The sequence below is a fragment of the Pteropus medius genome, unplaced genomic scaffold, assembly GCF_902729225.1.
Source record: "Pteropus medius unplaced genomic scaffold, Ma_sr-lr_union100, whole genome shotgun sequence".
In the NCBI taxonomy this organism is placed as follows: Eukaryota; Metazoa; Chordata; class Mammalia; order Chiroptera; family Pteropodidae; genus Pteropus; species Pteropus medius.
Genome location: NW_024350323.1, coordinates 53,736 through 78,022, shown reverse-complemented (window position 1 = coordinate 78,022; position 24,287 = coordinate 53,736). Strand labels below are relative to the sequence as shown.

The 24,287-nt window shown below is 42.7% G+C and overlaps 1 protein-coding gene across 1 annotated transcript in view; it reads left to right on the top strand.

Annotated features, from left to right (window-relative positions):
* Positions 1-24,287, top strand: part of OPHN1 (oligophrenin 1) — a 195,158-nt gene that overhangs the window by 126,486 nt on the left and 44,385 nt on the right. The window contains exons 5-8 of the mRNA XM_039838984.1: positions 12,799-12,900; positions 17,933-18,043; positions 20,370-20,474; positions 22,167-22,312. Of these exons, the coding sequence (XP_039694918.1) occupies positions 12,799-12,900; positions 17,933-18,043; positions 20,370-20,474; positions 22,167-22,312 (464 nt within the window). The remainder of the gene's footprint in view (positions 1-12,798; positions 12,901-17,932; positions 18,044-20,369; positions 20,475-22,166; positions 22,313-24,287) is intronic.

Here is a 24,287-nt window from a genome sequence, read left to right as displayed (position 1 = left end):
GGTCCTGAACTTTGCAGTCTTAAGCACTTTAAAAACTTACACGAACATCATCCCTCCCTATATAACATAGATCTATTGTGGTTTTTAATTAAAAAAAAAAAGCCTAACCTAATTTGACTTCTTATTATCTATTCATGTCGTAGGTTATATTTGGTAGCAGAAGAGATATTCAAAGCTATTAGTCTGATGTGACTTTTCCGATGAGAGAACGAGGCTTAAAAGGTTAAGTGGCCGACATGGGCCAACGGCTTATGAGCAGGGGACGGGGGAAGAGGATCCAGGTCACCCAACCCCTAGTCAGTTGTCATCACACTTTCCTTCAAAGATAGTCCGTAGTCATGATGTTCTAGACAGGGCTCGGCCCTGCGATGTATGCCCAGGTCACTTAGAATCTTATCGGCACCCTTGAAACCTCGAGGCAGGGCACACCGCTGCCATAGCCTGGTAGGCCCGGAGCTGTGGCCCTCGCATGACCCTTCCCTGCTCCGCTCGTTTCCCTTTGGACGAATTCAGATGCTCCTGTCCGCATCATAGTTTCCTTATATGGAAAAAAAAAGCGAAGGGAACGAGTGACATAGTTTGTCTTACTTCCAAAGTCCTATGAATGATACGAGCCAGGACAAGAACTAGGAGCTTGATCTGTGGATTGTGGCTCGGAAAATCTAGAAGTACCTTGAAGTTAAGCTAGTATCTATCCATGCGACTAAATCAATAGAACTTTTCATTTAACATTATAGGCAGTGAGAGGACAAAAACCTTACCCCAAACCAGAACTGTACAGCTGAAGGGAAGCTGTTGAGAATAATATTTTCCAAGCACTCACTTGACTTCCCTCGAGCTGCCAGTTCCTTATCATCATCATCATCGCGGCCTTATCAGACATTCAGTACGGTTTAGGTATTTACTGTAAATTATCTCTTGCGAATGTTGCAACCACTTAATGATGCGGGTACTATTATCTTCATTTTGTAGATGAGGAAACTGAAAGTCAGGGAAATGATAATGTTAAGGAAGCTGGCATTGAGTTCAAGGGTAAATTTTCATATTGGGAGAGAGAGGGATATTCTTGGTAGATGACGTTGCCTGCTGATATGTGTGACAGTTTAGTTTGGGCTCTAGTTTTTATTCCCTTAACAAATTTTTCATGGCCACAAAATGCTTTCTGGGGAGCCTTAGAAAACCTTGCATGTTGGTTAGCTATTGCATTAAGAATTCTGTATAACGAAGCACGTCAGAAGTCAGTGTACTAAAGCAGTAAGCATTTATTTCTAGTTCACACGTCTGTGGGGTGACTGGGGCAGCTCTGTCGCCCTTGGTTAGGTTTGAACGGCTTGGCTCAGGACGAAGGTGCTACTTAGGTCTCCTCCATGTGTCTCTAAGTTTCAAGGATCGACGAGGGTGCTTCTGGGCCATATTCTTCTCATGACGATGGCAGAAGTGTGTGGTGGGTGATCTCAGAAATGTGACGTTTTCTAAGGCTAGGTTCAGAAATGCCACACCATCACTGCCTCACAAATTCTGTTGCCCCAAACGAGTCATATGGCGAAGCTTAACATCAGTTAGCAACGAAAAGTTTCTGCCTCCAGTGGGAGGAACCGCAGAGTCACGCGATAAAGCAGATGGATAGAGGGAGGGACGAAGGTTTGGGAACAGTACTTCAGTCTTTCCTGGCCTGGCTGAAAGTTAGTGGTGACGAAGGGCCAGCAAGTGAGAGTTAGAGAAGCTATTTTGATAAAGACCGAGCGATGTACTACTGGGAAGAGCCTTGGGGTCAGAAGATCTGGATTTGCGTACTATCCTTGACATTCATTTGGTAGGACTTCGAGGAAGTCATTTGCCCTCATGATATTTTAACATTAAGGACTGATGAGATCTCTTGTAGTATTTTCATTTTCTAGATAACGATGCTGAGCAAGAAGGCCGAAGCGATTAACCTAAGTTCAGATAGCTGGGCAGAAGCAGACTCAGGACTACAACCTACAGTTCTTGCTCTTCCTATGTCTTCATCACTACGGAAGAGGAGATATTTAGAATGGCATGGAGAGGGGTTTCAGCCCTCCGCCTTTCTTCGTGCAATTAAAGTTGCTTTCTTGCGATTTCATTTCCCACATTGGAATGCTCATCTCTTTTCCATTTCTTCCAAGGGCTGCGCAAGGGGATGTAGGCCAAGGTCATAATGGGACGGCTTGAAGTTCAACCGGAGGTAGTACTTCCACATTAGACAGTGGTGGCCTCTTGTAACCTCATGGCATTCGGACCCTGTATGTATGCTTGTTTATTTGTTAAACATTTATATAGTGCCCATCTGGTGCCAGATAGCCTTCTAAATACTCTGCAGATATTCATTCGTTTAATCCTCAAAAGGAGGTCTTATTTATCCCTCGTCAGAGATCGAAAGAAACAAACAAAAAAGCAGACAACACCAAAGCAAGCAAAGCCCAAACGCTAAAGCTTGGAGTGACTAAATAATTCCCACTGTGTGTGCTGAACAGAGACAGAAGCGGTTCTCGGACCCAGGCAGACCGGTTCCAGAAGCCTTGCCCTTAAGCAGTGCTCTCTGCGTCCTTGCCGGCCAGTGCAAGGCCCGCGGACATGGCAGTTGAACAGACCAGCTCTGCTACTTTTACTGGTTCTGTGACATGGGGACGTTACTTCACCTCTCTGAGCCTCCATTTCAACTGTAAAATGCATACTGATGATACCTCCCCCATGGGGTTATTGTAAGTTCAAAGTGAGACCGTGCACAAAACAAGCTTGGCACCGAAACGTTGGTCCTGTTTCTGCGAAGAACTTCTATCCGTTTTTAACATATCTCTAGAAGGAATTTTTTTCGGGCCCTCAGAAGCGTGCATTGGTGGATCGATCTCTATGACTTACCGTCTAGCGTTCGGTATTGCTGTCTCTGTGTGACACAGGGAGAGTGATGAGGCCATTTCCCTCAGGGCAGGCATGGGAAGGGGACCCTGTGTGTCTTGGCTGTCCGGGAGGTTGCTGCGCTGTGCTGTCTCCTTTATCTTAATTTATCCTGGCCTTAAAAATGGTACCGAATCGGAATTTTGCATGTAGCGTGGATGGTGACTCTTATATTATGCTGTGGAGTGTTCTAATTTGTTACGTTCGTTACTTCTCTGAACCCCCAGCAAGAAACTCTTAAATGTTTGCTGGTGTCCTTGTGAAGAAGGTCTGAGTATGTTGCCACATGCCGGAGTCCCCATGCCCTGTGGACAGATGTATCACCCTCCCATACGAACAGTAATGCCCCATCCACCCGCGGCTCCCAGCCCCGCACGTGCTGCGTGCTAGAACTCCCAGGGACTGGAGGAGGTTACATAAGCTCACGTCCCCTTCCAGGTGGGAGGAGGAGGAGGACAACAGCTGTCAGCTCCACAGCTGGTCCTGCCAGCCAATCATCCCAGCTTCAGTCGGGCCGAGGAGCACCCTCCTCGGCACAGAGGGCAGATTTGCTGAACTAGAAGCAATGTTTCAACCATTGGCAATTTACGTTCAGTTCATTCAGCTAGGACAGAAGGATCTGGCTGGCTGAGTGCGGTGTTTTCTAGGCATGTTGTGTGGTCCTCAAGTGGTTCCTGTCCTCCTGGTCATCGACTGCACGTCCTCCTCGTGGAAAAGTGTGAAAACAAAGCGCATGCCACTGCTGGCCGATTATTTACTGTTGCCTCAGTGCTCACTTCAATCCACTAAACTAAAAACAAATATTTCTAAAAGACGGATGTAAGAAACGGCAATCTCCATAAGTAATTTGTTCTTTATTTACTTCAACTCTGTTTATTCGTGGAAGGTTATACATTAGTTAACGTGAACATGCCAAAGCATCTGGCACACACACACACACACACACACACGAATATATTTGTCAAACTGAAGGAATATCGGGCTTTTGGGAGACATCTCCTGTCCTTGCTGGTTTATGAGGGTCTCAAAGGCTGATTTCTGCTTCAAGATTCCCTTCAGAGATGAGCCCATGCCTGGTACAAACTCATTTACTATATTGATCGCTAGCCTATCTAAGATGATCTTATGACTGTAGGGCTGAAATCATGTAGACAGGAAAAGAAAATTGGTTTTGGCCTGCAGACTTAATGCCTCTGTTGATCTGTTCTCTTTCACTCTCACGTTCTTATTCTCTCTCTGGCTTAATATTTACTGAGTACCTGCTCTGTAGCACGCCTCTGGTACTTGTAACATCTGGGTGTACAGAGATGAGTAAGACACAGTTCCTACTCACGAAGAACCATACTCTCGACTAGCAAATAGATAATTACAGTATACTGGGATCGGTTCTCATTATGTACACAGCACTGATATATATCACACACACACACACACACACACACACACACACTCTCACACACTCATGTACACACACACACTCCCAAAGCCTGAGTAGGACATGAGGCATGGGGCAAGACTTAGAAAAGATGTCTTGGAGGATATGATGCAGGAATGGAATCTTTAAGGTTAAGTCAGAGTTAGCCAGGGAGGTGGAGTGTGAGCGAAGAACATGGCTTGCGCAGGTAGAAGGCTGTCAGGGCACACATCAGCTGTCTCCCAGAGAATCTTCTGTATCTTCTCAAGGTGAATAAACTTGCAGTCAATAGTAAAGACTTTGAGCAGGGGAATGGAGTAGATTTTGGCTAGTTTGCTTCATTTCTTACTGATTGCATGGCCTTGGGTGAGCCATTTAATCTCTCTGAAGTTTGGTTTCTTCATTTGTAATTCAGTAATCATCATGTTTATTATAAGGTAACTGATGATTGATTACATGGGGGTCATATCCCAGAATATGCAGTGTATTAGAGCTACTCAGAAATTATTTTATTCTCTTTCGTTCTCATCTTTGATTCCTTGCTTTACCTGGTAGCTTAACAGTTACATCTGGAGCACTTATTATGTAAAGTTGCAATACTAGGCCCTAAGGACAGAGATTGAATAAGACACAGCCCTTAGCCTCGAGGAGCTCAAAAGTATGTGCCTGGCTGTGATAATCAGGAGACCGTGGCTTCCTGTCTCCTTTATGCCATTAGGCAAACGTCTGCCCATTCGTTCTCTGGCCCTCTGCCAACTTCTCCCTTTCCACTCCTTGCTTATCTTCTTCCTCCCATCTCGTACAACGTCCTGATCTTTCTCCTACCCATTCTCTCTCTGCCCTTTACTTATGTTCTTTTATTCTTTCTCCTCCATATAGAAACACACTTAAGTCTCCCCTTTAGTAAAAACAGAGCGCCATCCTTGCCTTCAAGGTCTGAGAAACCACAGCGTAACAACTGGTGGCAGTTAGAGTATTACAGCAACAGGGACCAAGGAGTCAGCATTATGTAGAAATGATGACAGGTGGCCTCAGGATGGTCTGTTATCATGGAACAAAGAACCTAGTTCAGTGATAGGAGGGAGGGAGTGATGCGAGGGATCAATATTGCCCAAAATCAAATAGGATCCAGTTGCAGAGAGCCCGATTACCGGTGGAAGGACTAAGGCATAAGAACTTAGTCTGGGACTCAACTGAGATGCAAGGTAGGAAGTGGGTCTTACGAAGCAGACAGAAATCTCGGTGTTTCAAATGGGACACAATGTCAATGTCAATGTCAACTGACAATGTGGTGAGTTCAGTGTATGGGGCTACAGTTCCCAGTCCATCCTGCCCCATGGTAGGCCTATGCTCAGCAACTGGAGCCAGGCCAGACCTCTCTGAGTGTATCAGGCAGCCTCCATTCGTGGAGGAGAAGCAACTGGCCAGCTAAGGTCTCTAAGTTTCAATAATGACACGTTGGAGAAAGGACATTCTAAATGGAGGAAATCACATGGGTAAAAAATAAAGCATGGTATGAAAAGCATGTCATATCACATTTGGAGAACATAGAATACTCCAGTATGATTAGAAGTCAGGTGGTTCATACAGGAGTGGAGGATATGAGACTGGAAAGGAGATTAGGGTGAGACTTAAGGGCCTCGAACGCCAGGCTAAAGAGTTTGTACTTGGTATCCAATTAAGTCTACTGTCACTATCCCATATCTGGTGTACTGGGATCTGCTTTAGTGGTGTGCTGTGTGCTCTTAAAGCATTTACTTGATTGTGTTTTTCCTTATAAAATATATGATGGTCAGAAGATTGTCTGTTTCCACGTCGGGAAATTGAGAGCAAAAATTTAAGTTTTTTTGTTTAAGATAATGTAAGTAATAAATGGAACAGGCCGATTTGAACGTGGTTCCATGTGCTTTCCATAATCTAGTATATGGAAAGGTTAAAAGCAAGGACTTTAGAGCCACATCTGAGTTTGAATCTTGGCTCCTCCACTCTAGATGTGCAGTTGAGACAAGTTAGCTCTCTGAGCCTCAGGCTCATTCCTCATCTGGAAAATGGGATAGTGATAGTCACAGTCGGAGGCTTGCATGAGGATTTAAAGAGGTAGTGCATGTAAAATGCTTCACCTAACGACTGGCGAGTAATGCTCAGTAGATGGTTAGCTATCATTTCTATTACGTAGAATTTAGATCTGAAAATGTGATTTTATTGCCCAGAATAGTAGAGTAAAAGGAGTTAGTGTGATACACTTATTGGCAGGAGGTTCGTGTTTTTCTAATTCAGCCCAGTAGTTTGATGCTGTGGTCATATTTGGGCAAGAATTTAATGCTTCTTCTATAGCCGAGGTTGCAAGTCGCTTCACCGATTTGTTAAACAACTATTTATTTGGTCCCACTCTAAACCAGAGACTGTTCCACGTACAGTAACAAGACAGAGTTTCTGCCCACGCTGAGCTTACATTACGGTGCAGTGGACATCCCTCCAGGGCAAAAACTATAAGTAACTGTCATAATTTTTAATGGCTTATGATGTTCTATAACAAATGAGTCATAATTTAGAAAACAGGCTATTTTCAGGGTTTTTTTGTTTGTTTTATTACTGTTAATGATGCTATAACAAACATCCTCATGATACACGAAATGGATGAAATAGATAAAACAACAATTGTATTGGAGATGGTTAAGATGTGCCTCCCAGAAACTGATTGTAATGGAGAAAAAACAAATGGCGATACCAAGGTCTTAATAACACAATAAGTTTGAACTATTAGATATACATAGAATACACATAATGCTGTATCTAAGAAACAGAGACGATATATTCTTTTGGAGAATGCAAGGAACATTTGCAAAATAGAATATGGTTTAGGCTATCCGGGAAGCCTAAAAAATTCCAAAGAATGAATTTCATATAGACTTCTCCAGGCAGAAGACAATAAAATAAAAAAATAATAATGAATATTAAAATTTTCCATATTTGGGATCTAACATAATGTTAAAAATTTTTGCGTTAATAAAAAAAAATACATTTTAGAATGTAATGATAATGGAGTCACTATATCTCCACATTTGTGGGACATACTTCAACAGTACATAGAAGAAAGTTTATTGCTTTAAATATACTGATTAACAAACAAAAAAGATAAAAAACATATGTGATGAGCATTTAATACAGGAAATTGGAAACAATAGAGCATACCCAAGTCGCCAAACAGACTCTTAACGTATGAGTTAAGGTTAGAAATTAAATTAAGGATAAATATAACAGCAATCAAAACCGATAGAGATTATTAATAAAACCAAAAATTAACTAAAGACTGGAAGGATTATCAACATACACCACTGGTAGGACATATCAAAGAAAGAGAAGATGCAAATAAAATACAGAATAGGGAATAAAATAAATGAGATATTACAGACAACAGATTTTTTAGAGATAGAAATTATAAATAGCTATATGCCAATACATTTGAAAAAAGAGAAGAATTAAATTACTAGAGAAATAGGAAAGGCCAAAATTTGGCATTAGAAAAAAATAGAGACTCAGGAGACAAATAGGTATTAAAGGGATTGAAATGGAAGTTGAAGCCCTTCACTCCTACACAAAAGTGGTCCCAGTGGCTTTACTGGTGAGTTCTACCAGATGTTTGAGGGAACGATTAATTTATATTGATACACAAATTGTTCCAGGAAATATGAAAAGAAAAAACACTGTCAGGACGCTTCGAACAGTACTGTAATTTTGATTCTGAAATAAAATAAGGAAAATAAATAATAAACAACAAAGCCCCCTTTTACTTGTGAACATAGATGAACTCTGATGAATGAAATTAAAAATGAACTAAATAGATGGAGAGAGATTCTGTATCCATGGATAGAAAGACTCAATAATGTCAGGAGGTCAAGTTCTTCCCTGCTTTATCTACCTATTCGAAGTGATCCCAATCAAAGTCCTAGTAAGTTATTTTGTGGATATCAACAAAATTAATCTATAGTTTATACAGAGAGGTAAAAAATACAACATAGTCAACATAATATTGGGAGTCTAGGAGAACAGAGTTGGAAGACGGTTGGACACTACCCAACTCCGAGACTTGCTATAAAGCTACAGTAAACAAGACAGTGTGGCATTGAGGAAAGAATGGACAAATAGATCAATAAAAAGCCCAGAAATAGACCCAAGTAAATATAGTCAACAGATCTTTGACAAAGGTACCAAAGAAAATACAACGGAGCAAATATAGTCTTTCAACAAATGATGCCGGAACAACTGGACATCCATGTGCAAAAACAAAAACAAAAACAAAAACCTTTCTAGACCTAAATGTGAAGTGCAAAGCTATGGAACTGTTAGAAGATAACATAGGAGAAAAGCTAGGTGAACTTGGGGATGGTGATGACTTTTTAGATACAATATCAAGGGCACAATCTGTGAAAGAAATAATTGATAAGATAGATGTAATTAAAATTAAAAAAATAAAAACTTCTGCCTCATAAAAGACAAATGTCGAATGAGAAGACAAGCCACAGACTGGGAGAAAATATTTGCAAAAGACACATCTGATACGAGACCATTATCCAAACTATACTGAGAACTCTTAAAACTCAACAGGAACGAGACGAGCAGCTCCATTAAAAAAACAGGCAAAAGAACTCAACAGATACCTCATCAAGAAGATACGCGGACACCAAATGCAGGTGAACATGTGGAGCAGCAGAAATTCTCACTCGTTGGTGATGGGCATGCAAAGTGGCACAGATGACGCAGCCACTTTGAAACAGAGTTTGGCAGTTTCTTAGAAAACTAAACACATTCTTACCATATGACCCAGCAACTGCAGTCCCTGGTATTTACGCAAAGGAGGTGAAAACGTATGTGCACACAAAACCCTGCACACGGATGTTCACAGCAGCTTTATTCATCATTGCCGAAACTTGGAAGCAACCAAGATGCCCTTCAGTAGTTGAATGACTACACAAACTGTGGTCCATCCAGACAATGAAATATTATTCAGCACTGAAAAGAAAGGAGCCATCACGGCATGAAAAGACATGGAGGAACCTTAAATGCATGTAACTAAATGAAAGAAACAAATCTGAAAAGGCATCTAATATATGACTTCGATTTTATAACATCTTGGAAAAGGCAAAACTATGGAGACAGTAAAAGGATGAGGGGTTGGCAGAGGAAGGGATGAATAGATGGGGCACAGAGGGGTTTTTAGGACAGTGAAAATACCCCGTATGATGCCAATAGTGGTGGGTACATGTCATCATACACTTGTCCACATGCATAGAATGTACAACACCAAGAGGGAACCCTGATGTGAGCTGTGGACTTTGGGTGATTATGACATATCAGCGTAGATTAACCAGTTGTGACAAATGTACCACTCCGGGGGATTGTTGATATTGAGGGACACATGTCGTGTGTGGGCGCACAGCTACGTGGGAAGTCTCTGTACCTTTCTCTTAAATTTGCTATGAACCCAGATTGCTCAAAAAAAAAAAGTCGTAAGAAAAAAAGCAAAGACCCCCTTTACTTATAACAGATGCTAAAGTATTAGCGGATTCAAACGATTATATATATAATCGTTGTGTAAAGGGGAAAAGCATATGCTTATCTGAATCTAGAATTGAAGGGAAATTCCTTCTCGCAATAATGGTTATATGATTAAAACCTATAGCAAACGCTGTACTTCATAGAGAAACCAAAATACATTCTTCTTAAGATGAGGTAGAAGGCAAGAATTCCATTAATGTACTGCTGTTTAACCCAACACCACAGGGCCCGGTCAATAAGTGTATAAAAGATGTATGTTATAAATGTATAAATATCTAACTGGAAAAATCAAATTTATAGGCTTAATAAGAAATTCAGCCGGATTGGCAATTACGAGAGTAAACTACAAAAATCAATATTATTTTCAACGCATAATAACCATTCAGTAACTGTGCTAAATAAGAATACCATACATATTAGCAACAAAAATGTATAAAAATACAGAAGTTATTTTTAACGGGAATACATAAACCATTTTATTGAGGAAAAAATTTATAGTAAAGGGCGTGGAAATCAAATAAAATCAGAATAAATTTGAGACATTTAATGCTCTCAAATGTGTTTCTGTAATATTATAAAATATTTAATTCTCAAATTAATCTATGAATGAAAACATTTAGTTTGGTTTTTATGCTGATACGCATTCAGAAGTTTTAAGGTTCACTCTTAGCTAAGTCAGGCTTCTAAGCGATGACTAAGGAAGGGTGATTTGCCCAGCCAATCACCACCACACAATGCAGCGTCAGCGGAGTCAAAACTGTGGTACTGGTCCCCAAACAGAAGACCAGTAGAACAGAAAAGAGAACTCAGTGACAAACTCATGCAGGAATGTCACAGGAAATAAATTTAGCACTTCGAGTTACTGGGGGTAGGAAAAATCGTTTGACAGGTAGTTTTGGGAAACTGAGTCACCGGATAGAGAAATATAAAAGTGGCTTCCTTCCTAACTGCGCAAACAGAGGTGGGTTCCAGGTGGATTAAAGGCCCGGAGGGGAAAGGTTAAACCTTCGAAGGTGTCTTCTGTCCTGTTCCTCTCCCCCACATGGTCATCTAAGTGGAAGTTCAAGGTCTCCGGGGTTCCGAAGCACCCTGAGGAGTAAAACCTTCCGAGGGCTTCTCATTTCGCTTTGTTTTGAGGCTGTACACTTGTCTTCCTTAAGTATCTCTTAGTAAAGAGCTTTAAAAGACTAACAGAGATTTTCTCTGGCGTTTTCTTTTTTGGGAGGTGGCGGGAAGGCAGGAACATTACTCAGCCAGGAAAAGGAAAGAAGTGTTGACATGTGCTACAACATGACGCACCTCGAAAACACTAAGCTGAGTGTAAGAAGGCATGCAGTTATATGAAATGTCTAGAATAGACAGACCTATAGAAACGAAAGTCAGTGGTGGGTCCTCAATGGGGGGGCAGTGGGGGAGGGGGGGAATGGCTGCTAATGGATATGGGTCTCTTTTTGGGGTGATCAAAATATTGTACAACTAGATAGCATTGGTAGCTGCTAAAAACCCCTGAATTGTTCACTTTAAAAGAGTGAATTTTATGATATGTGACTTATATCTCATCGTTTTTATTTTAAAAATGGAAGTGAAAGCAACCCACAGAACTTTTATCTGTTGCCAGAGGAGTCGCTGACGTTTTGTGATCCCATGCTTTCTTGAAATAATTGCTACTTTAAATAGATTCAGCCGCTGGAAGCACAGTTTACCCGTCTTGTGTGTGAAAACCCCCCCTGTGTTTTGGCGTCTGAGTGGGGCTGGCGCTTGTAGACCTACTTAAGTTTTATTTGCAAGGCCTCCCGAGAGTAATTCCTCCCGTGAGCATCTGGGCCCTTTTTGACTCTGTGCAATGAATCAGACGCACCTGTACATTATGTGACCTGGGACAAGCTAGTTCACCTTTTTGGAACCTTAATTTCCTTTCCAATATCTACTTCTTGGTGCCATGAAGACTCAATGAGATAATGGATTTTAAATGCTTTGCATAGTGCCTGGCCTGATAAGGGCTTCACTTAATGTTGGCTTCCTGTCTGATTAAAGTACATTCCTTACAGGCCAGGGGTCACTCAGCTCTGTCCTGGCTTCCTGCCCAGCAACAGATGGCTTCTAGAAATAATCCATTGGTGTGGTAGATTTTTTCTTTTTATCTGTGTGTCCCTCGCTGTGCCTCTTCTAGTGCCTGGCACACTGTAGGTTCTCAGTGAGATGACACAAGCCTTTTACACGGATGTCCCAGCACGTTGCGGACAGGATTGCGGAATATCCGCATTAGTGTGTGACAAGGGAGCATGGTTACTGTTCCTTTGGAGGTTGTGTGACTTCCAGTTGTGCCGAGAGGCAGAGAGCTTGATTAAATGTCACACTTGAGGAGAGTGACGGCTGAGTCCTCCATCCTCCATTAAGGTTTTCGCCTCCTGCTTTCCAGTTAAACTTTTCAGGATCGCCCCTCATTTATAGCATCATCTTTTAAAACGCAGTAGTGAAATGCTTCCGCAACGCCAAAGGCCTCGTCACCCACAGAGCAGGCCCAGGTTTCCATTGGCTTTGGAAGTGTTTTCCTTACCATAAGGCTGTCTCAATGCGTGTATTTAGTTCAGTCTTGCGGTCCTTCTTCGTCCTTTAAAACCTCGAATGAGTACTTCATGACTGGGTCGATCTCTGAGCCGTGGCTCCCAGAGTCTTCAGCTGTCCTGGCGGGAACTGCCCTCTGTGTAGATGAAACGATTCACGGTTGTCTTTGAGGAAGTCCCAACTGCTGAGATCAATGCAAAAGGAAATGCTCTCCTGCCTTGTTTTTTTCTTCCCAGGAAATACAGAGGTTGGCCACCTGAAACCGGACACTGCAGCCTTCATTCTGGGTTCTGAGCAAAGCCAATTAAACCTATAGACATCTTATTCTGTGCCTTCTCTCCCACGTCTAGGAGCGGAAAAAGAAATTCGAAAAGGATGGCGAGAGGTTTTATTCTTTGCTGGATCGGCATTTACATCTGTCTTCCAAAAAGAAAGAATCTCAGTTACAGGAGGTACGTTCACCAAGGCGGTCCCCACCTTACACTGCCAGCTGTGTGTGCCACGCTAACAGTGGTGGCTTGCTATGGCAAGGCTTTCCTCGGGCCCTGCCTCGGCCTGAAGCCATGTGTCATAGCCATGCTTGCAGGTAGTAGATCCATGGCCTGGGACTTGGGCCTCCAGCTGCTCCAGTAACTCACGGTGCGACTTTGGATGAGGTATTTCTCTCTTGGCCTGCGCTCCCCTCTCTGTGAGAGGGCCAGGGGTACCCCGCAGCCTCCAGAGACCCTCTCAGTTCTAGCTTTCTGATTTTAGATTCCACACGAGGGTAGATTTAAAGCAGTGTTGTGTTTGGTGGATAAGGAGCTGGTCTCCTTTTTTCCTCTGACGTATTCCAACAACGGCTGTTTTTTGGGGGTCCTGCACTGGGACTCCAGCTTATATGAGACTTACGTGGACTTCAGGTCACAGAAGCCACTTTTTGGTGAGTGCCTACCACGTGCTAGGGTCGGTGCTGGGTGTGACGTGGTATGACAAAGACCATAAGACAGACTTCCTGCCCCTCTTCAGCTTACTGTAGGAGTTTTTACATACTGGACTGTGTATGTGTATGTGGTGTCCTTGTAGGGATAGGAAAGTATTCGAGGATAAAAAGACTCCTATTTGGATGTGGAGAATGGCCTCATAGCAGAACGGCGCCCTTCTGATTCGAGGTGGTCATTCAGCAATAGGTGGAGTGTTTGATGGGTAGACATGGAGAAATGGAGCTTCTAAGTGGAAGGCACTGGCCCTAAGGATGGAAACCATAGAGTATGTTTGAGAAATAATTTGACCAGCATTTGCCTTACTTCTGGAGGGTAGCGAAAGATGAGCTGAGATCAGGCAAGCAGAGCCTGTGTCGTGGGGTCGTAGGCCCAGGAGTCGTATTGAATTCTCTCGGCCCTGGGAGGGGCATCGAAGGCCTTTGGTTGTGCAGGCGGTATGAGTGGGATTTGATTTTGGGAATCTCAAACTGGTTGGGGCTGTAGAATGAATTAAATCAGGGAGAGACCGGAAACCACTTAGATCAGGGAGAGACCGGAAGCCACTTAGATCAGGGAGAGACCGGAAGCAGGAAAATCAATTTAAGGAACTATTGCAGTGATTGTGCGGGAGAGGGTTTGAGTTAGAACAGTGACACTGGGGAAGGAAAAGAGGGAATGAACTCACGAGAACTTTTTAAAATGGAAAAATGGATCCATGTGTTGGATAAAAGATCCAGGAACAGGTGACGCTATTGAAGATTCAAGTATGAAAGAGATACCCACACTCGAAGAAGGAAGTAGACATGAGCGGTGAAGGTTATTCAGAACCATCTTGTGCACGGTCACACAGAGTGTCGCAAAGCTGAAGCTCGTCTCCTGGCCCCCGATTTAGTCTGCACCCACCACATCGTGTGAGGTGCTTGAAGGTGCTGAGTCAGGCGCCTCAGTGATGGACAGAGTTAGTATGGAGAAGATAAAGTACTGTCTCTCTTTCATAAACGGGAATGCAGTACTAGTCTGGGGTCTTCTGCCATTTTCTTTTGCACACTTTTGTTTTCTTCCTATTTCATCTATTCTGTGCCAGGGTTCCTGTGCAGGAAAGAGTTAACATAACGGGGCTGAAACAGCTGTGCTTACACAGGTCTGCTTATGGGAGCAGCTCTTGGCTGGTGTCTGGGAACTTGGCTGGTGTGCTTTATGCTGAACGCCTCATTCTCTTCTGGACTTTGGGGTGTTCAGCCGATGGTGTCTGTGTATGCCCCCCAATAAAAACGTGGGCCATCCCATCTCAGATGAGCTTCCTTGGTAGGCATCATCTCGCAGGTTTGTCATAAATCCTTTTGCTGGAGGATTTAAACGCGTCCTGCACCTTTCCCCTTGGCCGATTTTGCTTTGTATTCTTTCACTAAAATAAATCTTAGCCGTGGGTTTGACTGTATGCTGAGTCCTGTGGTCCTAGAGAATGACCAACTCTGGGGTTCTGGAACCGGAGACACTGTGTCAACTTCACTCCTTTGGTGGCATCTGCAATGAAAGCTTCTGCAGTGTCCTAGCGGTTGGGTGCTGTATGTGGCTGTCCTTCGCGACTTCCTTAATGAGCAAGGAGGCAGCCTTTGGACTCGTTCGATCAGAAATAAGCTGGGGGACCTTGGGTCGGTCACTTGTTTTCGTATCGAGACTTTATTTTTAGAGCGCTTTTAGGTTTAAAACTTGAATGGTAAGTAGAGTTCCCATATGTACCTGACCCCCACACATGCACTTTCCCGTGTCATCAATATTTGCTTTACTGTAGTATGCTTGATACAGCCAATGAGCCAATGTGTCATACATTCTGTGGCTTTTGACCGAATCCACCATTACACTCTCATACAGAATAACTTCACTGCCCTAAAAATCCTTGGGTGCCACCTCGTCATCCCTCCCTCCTCCTGCACTCCCAACCCCCTGACCTTCTTATGGCTCCACGTTTTTGCCTGTTCCTCAATGTCATATAGTTGAAATTATATAGTGTGTAGCCTTTCAGATTGGCTTCTTTCACTTACTAATACGCATTTAAGAATTCCTCTGTGTCTTTTCGTGGCTTGGCACCTCACTTCCTCTTAGCGCTGAATAAAATTCCGTTGTGTGGATGGACCATGGTTTGTTTATCCATTCACCTACTAAAAGACATTCTGACTTCCTCCAGATTTTGTCAATTATTAATAAATCTGCTGTAAACATTTGCTTGCAGGTTTTTGTGCATATAATGTTTCTTATCATTTGGATAAATACCAAAGAATGCAATTGCTGGATGTCACCATAAGATGATATTTACTTTTGTAAGAAACTGCCAAAATACCTTCAAAAGTGTCTGTGCCGTTTTTCATTCCTACACAAATGAATGAGAGTTCCCGTTGCTTCATATCCTTGCCAGTATTTGGTGTTGTCCGAGGTTTGGATTTCAGCCATTCTAATAAGTGCGTAGTGTTATCTCATTACTGCTCTAATTTGCATTTCCCTAATGATATACGATATGTAACATCTTTTCATATGCTTATTTGCCATCTGTAGGTCTTCTTTGATCGGGTGTCCAAATTCTTTGCCCATTTTTAATAGGGATTTTTGTTTTCTTACTGTTATGTTTTAAGAGCTGTTTGTATATTTTAGATACCAGTGTCATATCACACTGGTCCCCAAGCTTTGTGGCACCAGGGACCGGTGCTCCTATGAGAATCTAACACCTGATGATCTGAGGCGGAGCTGAGGCGGTGATGCTGGCGCTGGGGAGCGGCTGCAAATACAGATGCAGCTTTGCTGCTCGCCTGCCGCTCGCCAGCCGCTCACCTCCTGCTGTGCGGCCCAGTTCCTCACAGGCCACGGACTGGTTCTAGTCAGCAGCCCGGGGGTTGGGGACCTTTGCCATATCAGATGAGTGTTTTACAAAGGTTTTCTCCGAATCCGTGGCTTGCCTTTTCATTCTTTTAACAAAGCTTTTCACAGAGCAGAAGTTTTTAATTATAATGAAATCCAACTTATGAATTTTTTCTTCTATGGGTAATGCTTTTGATTTTTTAAATGTTATTCTTTAAAAATTTAAGTATAGTTGCTATACTATATTATGTTAATTATATTAGTTTCATATGTACAAGATAGGGATTTGACATTTTTATACCTTACAGTACGATCACCCTAGTAATTCTAGGGTGCAAACTTATCACAATATTATTGACTATATAAAAGCTATATTATTTAGCTTTTTTACCCATCCACTACTCCACCTCTGGTAACTGTCCCTGTGGTCCCCGTTTCTATGGGTCCATTTCTCTTTTGTTTATTAATTTATTTTGTTTCTTTTTTATCTTCTACATGTAAGTGAAACCATATGGTATTTGTCTCTGTCTGACTTATGTCACTTAGCAAAATACCATCTGGGTCCATCCATGTCATCCCAAATGGCAAGATTTCATTATTTTTTATTGCTGGGAAGCCCTGTGTGTGGGTACTGCAAAGTCTTGCCAGCTCCGTGCCTTCTTGGGGTGGGCCATCCCCACGTGTGCATGCTCCCAACTCTCTCTGATGGGACAGTGTTGTGTGCAGGAACCGCCATGTGTTGCTAGCTCCACGCTCTCTCCAAGCAAGTGAGCCCTGCATCCCTGTGCAGCCCAGGTGGCGAAGCAGCACGCTGCCATCCCTGCCGGATCCATCTCCGGGTGGAGGCTCCCCTTGTTCGCAGTCTATGGTGTCCTCCTGTTCCTGCTGGATCTGCCAGGAGGGGTGGGTAGGGTTGGGGGGGATGCACCATAGCGCCCCGCAGGTTGGCCAGAGAGCCCGGGTGTAGCTTCTGCTCTCTATCCACAGGTTGGGGACATGTAAACGATGGCGCTTACTGGTTCCCCGGTTGTGGGTCGTTCCCTCAGCTCTCACAGAGCTCTCGCAGTTCCTCAACCTTCTCTATGTGGTCTTCTCCCTGTCTTGCTTGTCGTGCAGAAGCCGTTTGATTGGATTACTCTCGTCTTTTAGCAGGAATTGCTGTAAACGTAGCCGTGCATTGGATGTGTTCTTGGGAGGGTTTGAGCTCAGTGGCCAGCTATGCCACCATCTTGGACCTGCTAGAGATTCTTCCTAAATAAAGTCTGGTATTGGCTATAGCGACAGGCTTCTGCTTCTGGCCTTCTACTCTGATATGCTCTGATTCTCCATATTCAAGTGTCTATCCAATTTTGGAGGCATCGGTTTTCCCTCAGCCTTCAATTCTCTGTTGGATCTAAGAGGAATTGTTGGTTTTCACCTTGGTCAGCTTTTTTCTTGTGTGGACATGGCCACGATAATATCCATGCTTCTTACTTGTAGGGCCCGAAACTGAAGTCTTGCATCAGTCATTTTTTATCTCTTGGCTTCAAGTTTCCATCTGTAAAATAAACAGATAAGATCACTACTTGGTGGCTCAATTGTCCTGTAGCTCCAACATTCTATTGAGTCCATAAGCACGGACTTGCAAGAATGACTAGGCAGATTCGTGACACTTGATACTCTTCTTCTACAGGCAGACCTGCAGGTGGACAAGGAGAGGCACAACTTTTTCGAGTCGTCCCTCGATTATGTTTATCAAATCCAGGAAGTTCAGGAGTCTAAGAAGTTCAATATTGTAGAGCCGGTAAGTTCTATCTGTTGATGAATGGTCTAGAAATATCTACTGAACACCTAGAAAAGGTGAGCGACTTTGGTCATAAAATCGGGATCTCAAAGAATGTGAAGGGTAATTGTAATAATGACTCTCAAGAAAGTAGACACACCGGCTCATGTCGTTTCTCTTTACCTTTCCCGTGTCTTTCCTTCCTCCATTTTTTCTCTCTAGTTGTGCTTTTTCTTTGTTTCTCTTTCTTTTCTTCCTCTCTTCTACCTTCCCTCCCTCAGTTTCTCTGTTACCCTAACTTTTACCTCATTCTTTACCTTTTACTTCCTCCTAAGCCTGTGAAAATATCGTATACCGGGCACTGTGTGTGAATGCATGTCCCTTGCACCCCATTCTAACGTTTTTACTTCTATCTACTTTATTTTTTTCTACTTAAATCTGTGATTTATTATAAATGATGACGAGCTTTGGTTTGACAGCTCTGTTGAATTCTAACAACTTTCTTTTTATTATGAAAATGTATTGTTATTGCAGAAAAGCTAGAAAAAAGTTCTAGGAAAAACCAAACAGAACAACAAATCCCCCATGCGGAATGAATTACTGTTAATATTGTAGCATTTTCTTTCCATAGTGCCTGTGTATCTATTATATTTACCTCTTTATCTGCGTTTACCTGTGTGCTTGGAAATGCGGGTGTGTATACCTGTGTGTGTGCGTGTGTGCACATGTATATATATTTCACGTGAGCACATATATCTGTGTACCTGTGTGTCGATGCTCACTTTTGTATATATCTGTTTGCGTACATGTGCAAACAAGTATTTATGATGTGCCACGCACTGCGTTAAACGCGGAGTGTCCTGCAGTGAACAAGACAGACTCATTTCTGCCTTTCTGCATGCTACGTTCTCCTGGGGTAGACGGAAGGGAAGGGAGGATATACATAAATAAAATAATTGTAAGTCGTGCTGATGGCTCAAACAAAGAACAAGAAATGGCAGCTCTTTTAGATCAAGCAGTCAGGGATCTCCTCTGGAAGTGTCATTTAAGATCTAAAGAAAGAGAAGGTGAGGCGATGGGAACAATGGGGAAAGAACATTCCAGGCGCAAGAAAGGCGCACGTGCGCAGTGTCTAAGTGAGGGGAAAGCATAGTGCGCTCAAGGAGTGAAAAGACGAGCGCCTTGAGATGCTGGCGAAATCAAAGGAGAATGGCAGCGGGTAGTGGCGGGAAGGAAGGCATATGACCTGTAGGCAATGGTAAGGGGCTTGCATTTTACTCCGGGTGCAGTGGGAAACCTCTGGCGGGTGCTAATAAACAGGATATGACATGAGTTGCTTTTATTTTATGGAGATCGGCTCGGAAGAGGCCAGCGTCGGTAGTGAGGAAACCAGTTAGGTCGGTCTGGGTCGGGGTTGTGGTCGTGGAAATAGAAAGGAACGACTGGGTTAGAGATCTGTTTTAGAAGCGAAACCCACAGGAATCACTGATGGGTTGGATTGCTCTGTGAGTGAAAGGGGGAATCAGGTACGATTCTTCACTTTGCTGTTTCCTGATTAGTTTTTATATGTGTTTCTGTATGTGTACACATGTAGACTGTGTTTATATGTACACACGCGTGTGTGCATGGTGCGTGCTGGCATATTTATACGTGCTCACCTGTTTACTTTCTAAAATAGTAGAGCAGTTTTTACTACATTTTATCTTCCACTGTTGCCGGCACTGAGCAATATTTTTTCAGTGTCTGTATTTGCTAGGTGAATGTCCTGTTTTCCTTCGTTTTTATTGAGGTGTACTTGATTTTTAATGGAGTTGAACATTTCGAATGCTAAAAATATTTTATCGATCATTTGTATGTCTTCTTCTGCAACACCCTGAGAATATTCGTAATTTGAAATCAGGGTCAGGCACCTTGGACCTTTTAGCATTATGGCAGTCTTCATAGAGAGATGCACATAGTCTTACTTTATTCATTTATCTATTTAGCTATTTAGTCATTCAACAGATACTTAACTGCGTACCTACTTTGTGCCGGTTTTAAGGGTTTAGAGAGAAAAGACATAGTCTATCCTCGTACTGTCCAAATCATGAATGGTTTCATAGGTTATCGAAAAAGGATCTGAATGAATGAATGTGTCAGTAGTTCTTATTTTCTAGAACCTAGTTCAGGGTAAATGTTTAACCTAATAAGAGAATAGTTATGTGTAGACATGTGTGTGTTTGCATGACTGCTTTTAGGACTATCCTTGGCGAACACTATGTGGAGTTACTTTTCTGTGCTTCCGTTGCCTAGATTCGATCAATGAGCGGGTGCTCATGATAAAGTTGTTTTTACACGTTTTCCCTAGGTCTTGGCCTTTCTTCACAGCCTCTTCATTTCCAACAGCTTGACTGTGGAGCTCACACAGGATTTCCTCCCATACAAACAACAGCTCCAGCTCAGCTTGCAGAATGTAAGTTTGCATGCGGGGTTTGCCCCTGTCTGTGCATTCTAATTGGATTTAAGCCCTGATGATCTTGACCTTAGAGTTCTAGGTTATGGCACCCCAGCCAATTTGTCAGGACACGGTTTGTGTGGATCACAAATATTTCCGTGCACTGGACTCTTCTTGCTGTTCCGTATTAGCTCTTTTCTGCATTTCAGCCTATTGTTCAAATCCACCCTTCCACCCACTGACACCTCTGTCTATCCAATATTTATTACGTGTGGCAAATTTTCTGAATCGCTCCCAGATCAGAACCCAGCAATGGACTCTTTGAAACACATGTCTTATGCTCTTTCCCTGCTTGTCAGTCAAGACACCGTCATTGTGGGTTTTATCTCCACAAATGGCCATTTCCCCTCTTCCTTTTCTCATTACTTATTACTCGAGTTAAGTAAGAGGTGGCTCATTGTAAAGGGGATCAAATATATGGTGACGGAAGGAGATTTGACTTTGAGGGGTGAACAGTGCGACAAACAGAAGGTGTATCATCGAAGTGTACACTTGAAACTTGCCTAATTTTATAACCAAAGTCACTTCAATAAATTTAATAAAAAAATAAAGGAGTTTTTAAAGACTTTCTCCACCTTCTCTCCCATGCTGGTTCTTATCCATCGGCCTAGGCACATCCTTCTCATTTTCGTCATATATGTTTCTCTTCTTATTCATTTAATTAACCCACGTTTAATGAATGCTTATGGATATAATGAACGTAGAGTCCGTGCCAGGCATGTTCATTTTTTTTGTCTTCAGGAAATATAGTCTCTCGGAGGAGAAAGACATAATCACAGATAAGTCATAGTCCCTTATGATGCAGGTTATAGTAATATTAAGGCCAAAAGTTTTGAACACTCACAGGGAGGTGAACAGTTGACCGCCCGGTACCATCAGAGAAAGCATCACTGAGGTAGTGACTTTGGACTAGTTACATGACATGGAATTTATACATATATTTGTAGATGAAAGAGGTTGGTGGGTCGCAGTGCATAATGAGTAGAGTGGGCTCAACTAGACACAGCAGCCCAGGTCACCTTTTTCACTGCCGCTGCCATCGTGTGGCAGTTTTGAGACTGAACACTAAGGACCTCTAATGACTTTCAGACCCACGCGTTAAACTGCACTTGGCCATTGTGGTTTAGTTTTGTAGTTTTACGATATTACTTTTTACAATTAGCTTTTATTCTTCGTGGTTAAGAAAACATATGTTCTCTGTTGGTCTATCTTCAAAGAGAACGCCCTCTCGCGTGTTTTATCCTAATGGCCAGAATTTGATTCAGAGTCAAGTGAGCAGTGAGTTTATTGAAGCTGGGCTTAGAAGTTGCCATGATAATGTCATCTTTCTGAACGTCCCCTACAGTCTCCCCGCTATTGTGAAGCCGCGGTCAGTGTCATGCTCACAATTCCAAGAGCCCTTATTTGTGGGACGCTCATGTGATTCCCATTAGAAACAAGTGTCCCAAATGTGGTTTTATGGGTACACTGCTGTTTACGTTTGTTTCCCGTTTAGCCTTTAGTACTGTTAAACTCCATAAAACCGTTTTCTAGTCACTATGTCACTCGACATTTGTTTTTTGCTGTGTTGAAACATATGTAAGCCAAGAAAAAGTGCTTATTCGTGATGATGGTGATATGATGATGATGATGATGATGATGTCTTCACAGACAAGGAATCACTTCTCCAGCACTCGAGAAGAGATGGAAGAACTTAAGGAAAGGATGAAAGAGGCTCCCCAGACGTGCAAACTCCCAGGGCAGCCCACCATTGAAGGCTATCTCTATACGCAAGAGAAATGTGTGTGCAATGCAATCTAGGGACCACTGGGTTTCAGTGGGCTGGCACCTAGTGCCACCTGGCTTCCTCAAACTCCGGACACCCTTACTGTTAAAGACCCCTGACAGCCACATCTCTTTGGAGAGCAGTCTGGGGGTAGAAAATAGAAAGGAAGGAGAAATTGGAGGGAGAGGTTAAAGATTTGCCTCACAAAGGCTCTGGGATGATAAGACCTCAGGTTTTCTCTGAGATTCAAAATGGGGATTATTAACCGTTTAATCCCTTTGATGACTCTTTGGAGCAAAAAGGCAGGTAGGGTAAAAAAAAGGCAGATAAGGAGTAGGAGGTAGAAGAATAATATTTATTATTCCTGTTCTGTGCAGGCATGGTGCTAAGTGCTTAATGTACTATCTCATTTAATCTTTGAAACCACCTCATCATTCCCATTTTACGCAGGAGGCCACTGAGGCTTAGATCGCTAGTTGAAAGTCAGCCAGCTCTCAGATAGCAGGCCTAAGAGTAAACTCAGGTCTGTGTGATGCCAGGACCTACGCTCTTGTCACTGCAGCCCGTACTTTGCACTGGCTTAGGGGTACGTGGTTGGCCTTAAAGCACTGAACGTCCCTGTGGTTTCATTGGGCAAGCAAGATAGTCGTTCGTTGGTGACCTAGGAAAATGGATTAGCTTATCCAGTCATTGAATATTGCAGGCGATGCGAGCTTTCCCACCTCCTAAATTACAGTATGCAAAGCTGTATGTGCTATTTGATTTTCCTTGTGAACTGTGACCCAGTTCCCATAAAGCCTGCGTTTTCAGTCCCTACCCAGGATTATTCTACCTGGGGAGTAGGCAGAAGAGGCTACCCAGAGGTCACCAGTGGCAAAAACCACTGCATTTCGCAAAGCGTGGTATTGCAGCAATGCTGTTCCTCCTTTAGAGCTATTAACTTTTGATGATTTTCAAAGACTTCCCCTTGTCAGGTCGATCCCTCCAACTCTGCATTGCAGGATGTCAGTATCAGCACTATTGACATTTTGGGCTGAGTAATTCTTTATTTGGGGGCATCCTGTGCATTATAGGGTGTTTAGTAGCACCTGTGGCCTCTCTCCACTTTATCCTAATAGCATTCCCCAGGTGTGACAACCTAAAATGTCTTTAGACATTGCCAGATGTCCCCTGGGAGGCAAAATTGTCCCTGGTTGAGAAGCACTGTTATATTATAAAACAGCTACAGAATAGTGGGTTTGTAATCGTGGCTCTAATATCAACTAGCTATGTGATCTTTCTCGGTCCCAGCTCTCTAAGTTGTCAAATGGATTTGACATTGCTACTAGTCGAATATATATATGCTCAGCGAGCACCTTTTTTTCCAGACAATAGTCAGTGCATTGGGCACACCAAAAATATCAGTCAACTTTTGTTACTGCCCTCAAGAAGTCCACAGTCTGTTGATGAAAACAGACGAGTATATCAAGAATTATAATGAAATGTGTTGAGCACAGCTTTTGGGGTGTGTGTGTATATATATATATATATATATATATATATATATATATACATATATATATATATATATATATAAAAGCTTCACTGAGGAAGAGATGTTTGAACTGGAACTTGAATTATGGGTGGGATCTTGACAGGTAAAGAAAAGCGGGATCGAAAATTCCAGGTTTTACTACTGCATGAGTAAAGGCACAGAGGCGTGTGAGGACATAGTTTCTTTGTAATTATTACTAGTGCCCCATTCACTCTTAAATATGTCTTAAATTTGCATTATAAATTATATGGCCACCTATTGGTAACTGAAAATAAGTCAGTGAGAGAGGAGCATGGAGGTGAGAGTTGCAAAAAACAACGTCGAAAAGGTAAATATGATCTCATCGTGAAGGGTGTGTGGGCCAAGCTAAGGAGTGTGGAGATAGCGGTGGACAAGCCACGGCCGGTTTATAATAAGGGGAATGACATCAATAGAGATATATAGTTAAAAATATTCCTCTAGCAAAAGAACG